Source organism: Artibeus jamaicensis, unplaced genomic scaffold (assembly GCF_021234435.1).
Source record: "Artibeus jamaicensis isolate MK-2021 breed Jamaican fruit bat unplaced genomic scaffold, CSHL_Jam_final scaffold_2375, whole genome shotgun sequence".
Classification (NCBI taxonomy): domain Eukaryota; kingdom Metazoa; phylum Chordata; class Mammalia; order Chiroptera; family Phyllostomidae; genus Artibeus; species Artibeus jamaicensis.
In genome coordinates, this window is record NW_026522032.1 from 62,811 (window position 1) to 66,132 (window position 3,322).

At 57.4% G+C, this 3,322-nt stretch overlaps 1 protein-coding gene across 1 annotated transcript; it reads left to right on the forward strand.

Annotated features, from left to right (window-relative positions):
- The first annotated feature begins 280 nt into the window (after positions 1 to 280).
- On the forward strand, positions 281 to 3,055 carry CXCR3 (C-X-C motif chemokine receptor 3). The gene is made up of 2 exons (XM_037126694.2): positions 281 to 506; positions 1,528 to 3,055. The coding sequence occupies exons 1-2, from the start codon at positions 306 to 308 to the stop codon at positions 2,623 to 2,625; spliced, it is 1,299 nt and encodes a 432-aa protein (XP_036982589.2). The 5' UTR covers positions 281 to 305; the 3' UTR covers positions 2,626 to 3,055.
- Positions 3,056 to 3,322: the final 267 nt, after the last annotated feature.

The following is a 3,322-nucleotide window of genomic DNA, read 5'->3' on the forward strand; positions in this document are numbered from 1 at the left end:
AATACTTTGATTCTTTAAAGAAGGGCAAGGTCCTTTACAGACTTAACACATTTAGCAATACAGCCTACAATCAGGCGAAAATAGACTCCGGTCCAAGACTGAGGAGCACGAGTTCTCATTTATTTGAGCATTGGCTACACTAGTGCAAGAGAAGCAGTTGTTTCCCTGACTGCAGGCAGGGCTGTCCTTCATTCACTTCCCCAGCGCTCTGTTTTGCCCTCAGACCTGTCCCCTGGGAGGCCCTGCCTCAGCCCTTCCAGAGGCCTCAGCCTTTCTGGCCCCAGGTAGCTTCCCTGGCCAGGGGAATGGCTGGGAGGGGGAGCTCCACGGCATTGGCTCTAGAGAGGTCTGGTGTAGACAACCCCATGGAAGAGATAGCGGTCGAGAAACACATGAAACCCTCACTTCCTCTGTGTAGTGCAGGTTCTCAACCACAAGCCCCAAGCAGAGGGGCAGGTAGCACGCGCCTAAGCAGCTGGTGCACCAGTCCAACCATGCTCCCTGAGGTAAGTGCCGCTGTCCAGGCCAGGACACTGTCAGTTTGGAGAGCCCTGGTGGGTGGGAGCCCAGGGCCACCCACCAGAACAGTAGGGGACTGGCAGGACTGGCCCATGAGTCAGCGCCAGCAGAGGGTCGGGTGAGTAGGTAGAGAATGCAGCGATTGAATGAAAGGGGCACTGGATGGGGAATCGAGAGCCCACCGTGGCTGCTGACTTGTGCCAGTGACCACCGGGTGAGTCACTTCCCTCTCTGGCTGGTGCCTCACCTGCAAAATGCAGGGGATAGAGGATCACCCCTGACTCCCTCCAAGGCACGGTTCAGCTCTGACTTGGGACTTTGACTCCTCTGTGCTGGTCTGAACTGGCCCTGAAGAGGCCTGTAGCTCCGGGGTACTTTGTGGGAGAAGCGGGGGAGGGGGGCTATTTCTGCTAGAGCTTGGTGGAGGAGCCCCTGGTGGGTGGCAGTGCTTGGTGTAAGGGATGGAAAGGAGGGGCAGAAAGTGTGCTTGGAGGACACAGAGATATATAGAGGAGCCCCACTGGGAGCAGGTAGTTGGGACCCCAGACAAGGGCTGAGGAGGGAAGAGGAGAGCCAGTGACTGGGAGAGGGGATGGTGGAGTGGCAGCTGGGAAGGAAAGTGGTACAACTAGGCATGGCTGAGACACTGACAATAGCATGCCTTGAAGGAAGAGAAAGGAGAAAGAGGAGACGGGGCAGGGATGGCCCTTGGCTCGGGAGGAAAGCTTTTACCCAGCCCACAATTCCTGGGCTAAAGGGATGGCCCAAAGGGTGAGGGAGAATCAACCTTTGAGAAGGAGTTACTTCCTAGCCCAAGGCTGGGCAGATGGCGTTCAGGAGGCGTGGCCTTGGAAGAAAGGTGGGGGCAATTATAGGGTGTGGCCCTGGCCTCAGGGCTTGCCTTACAGTACAGCCGCTCCTAGAAAGGTTCCTCAGAAAGACTCCTCAGATGAAACTTCTGAAGGAGTCTGTTTACAGGGTCTCTACCCTCTTTCCCTCCCTCCACAGATCAGTGAACGCCTGGAGTTCCTAGGCCCTGAAACTATCCAATTGCTGGAAAACTATAGCTCTTCCTTCGACTATGGAGGAGAAAATGAGAGTGACTTCTGCTGCGACGCCCCACCCTGCCCACAAGACTTCAGCCTGAACTTTGACAGGGCCTTCCTGCCAGCCATCTACGGCCTCCTCTTTGTGTTGGGGCTGCTGGGCAATGGTGCAGTGGCAGCTGTGCTGCTGAGCCAGCGGGCAACCCTGAGCAGCACCGACACCTTCCTGCTCCACCTGGCTGTGGCCGATACCCTGCTGGTGCTGACCCTCCCCTTCTGGGCAGTGGATGCCGCGATCCAGTGGGTTTTTGGCTCTGAGCTCTGCAAAGTGGCAGGTGCCCTCTTCAACATCAACTTCTACGCTGGGGCCCTCCTGCTGGCCTGCATCAGTTTTGACCGGTACCTGAGCATAGTGCACGCCACCCAGCTCTACCGCCGGGCCCCCCCGACCCGCGTGGCTCTCACTTGTATCGTTGTCTGGGGGCTATGTCTGCTCTTAGCCCTCCCTGAATTCATCTTCCTGTCAGCCCACCACGATGACCGCCTCAATGTCACCCAGTGCCAGCACAACTTCCCGCAGGTGGGCCGCACAGCTGTGCGCCTATTGCAGCTGGTGGCCGGGTTCCTGCTACCCTTGATGGTCATGACCTACTGCTATGCCCGCATCCTGGCTGTGCTGCTGGTCTCCAGGGGCCAGCGGCGGCTGCGGGCCATGCGGCTGGTGGTGGTGGTAGTGGTGGCCTTTGCCCTCTGCTGGACACCCTACCACCTAGTGGTGCTGGTGGACATCCTTATGAACATGGGGGCCTTGGCCCGCAACTGTAGCCAAGAAAGCCGTGTGGATGTGGCCAAGTCCATCACCTCTGGCCTGGGCTATATGCACTGCTGTCTCAACCCGCTGCTCTATGCCTTTGTGGGTGTCAAGTTCCGAGAGAGGATGTGGATGCTACTTCTGCGCCTGGGCTGCCCTGGTCAGAGCGGGCACCAGCGGCACCTACCATCTTCCCGCCGGGATTCGTCCTGGTCTGAGACCACAGAGGCCTCCTTCCAGGGCTTGTGAAGCTGGGCTGGTGGCAAGCCTTTCACCACACAGCCTGACTCCCCACCATTACAGGCTCTTCCCTTCCTCTGCCCAGGGTCTAGCTCCCCAGATGTGTATTCCTGGAGTTTCCTGGTTGCCCCAGCACTGCCAGGTCTCCCAGGGGGCACCCTCCTGTCTCTGGGGACTTCGCTGCTCCTTAGTTGCCAAGCCTCATCCTGCCAATTCAGAGTTGGCTGCCCAGAGCCCCACCATCCTCTTTATCCTGTAACTAGACCTTGGCCTTCCCCATATGCAAGGAGCTTGAGGCGCATGGCATGGTGGAAGCTGCCCCTGTGGGGCTTTAGCCCAGCTCTCCAGCCCAGCAATGACTAGCTATGGTCCCCAAAACCTCTGTATTTGCTCACTTTTATGTCTAAAGTTCTGCTTAAAACTTTTCAATAAACAGGAATATAAGTACCATGGTATGCTAGTAGTGCATAATTCCAACCCACCCTGCCCAGGCTCCGTGATGCACATCCTGCTTCTCCTTGCCTGTGCCCGGGACTGTGCCAGCCAATGCTGCCTGTATTAACATTCACGCCTGGCCTGCTCTCCGCTGTCCTGGACACTCCTGTCATTCGCAGGGAAGTATCTAGGTACACAGGCACAGGGTAAGCAATCAAATGGCTGGCTGGACACAGTATGTGGGCATACTCTTGGGAAGAGGCCTTCAGAC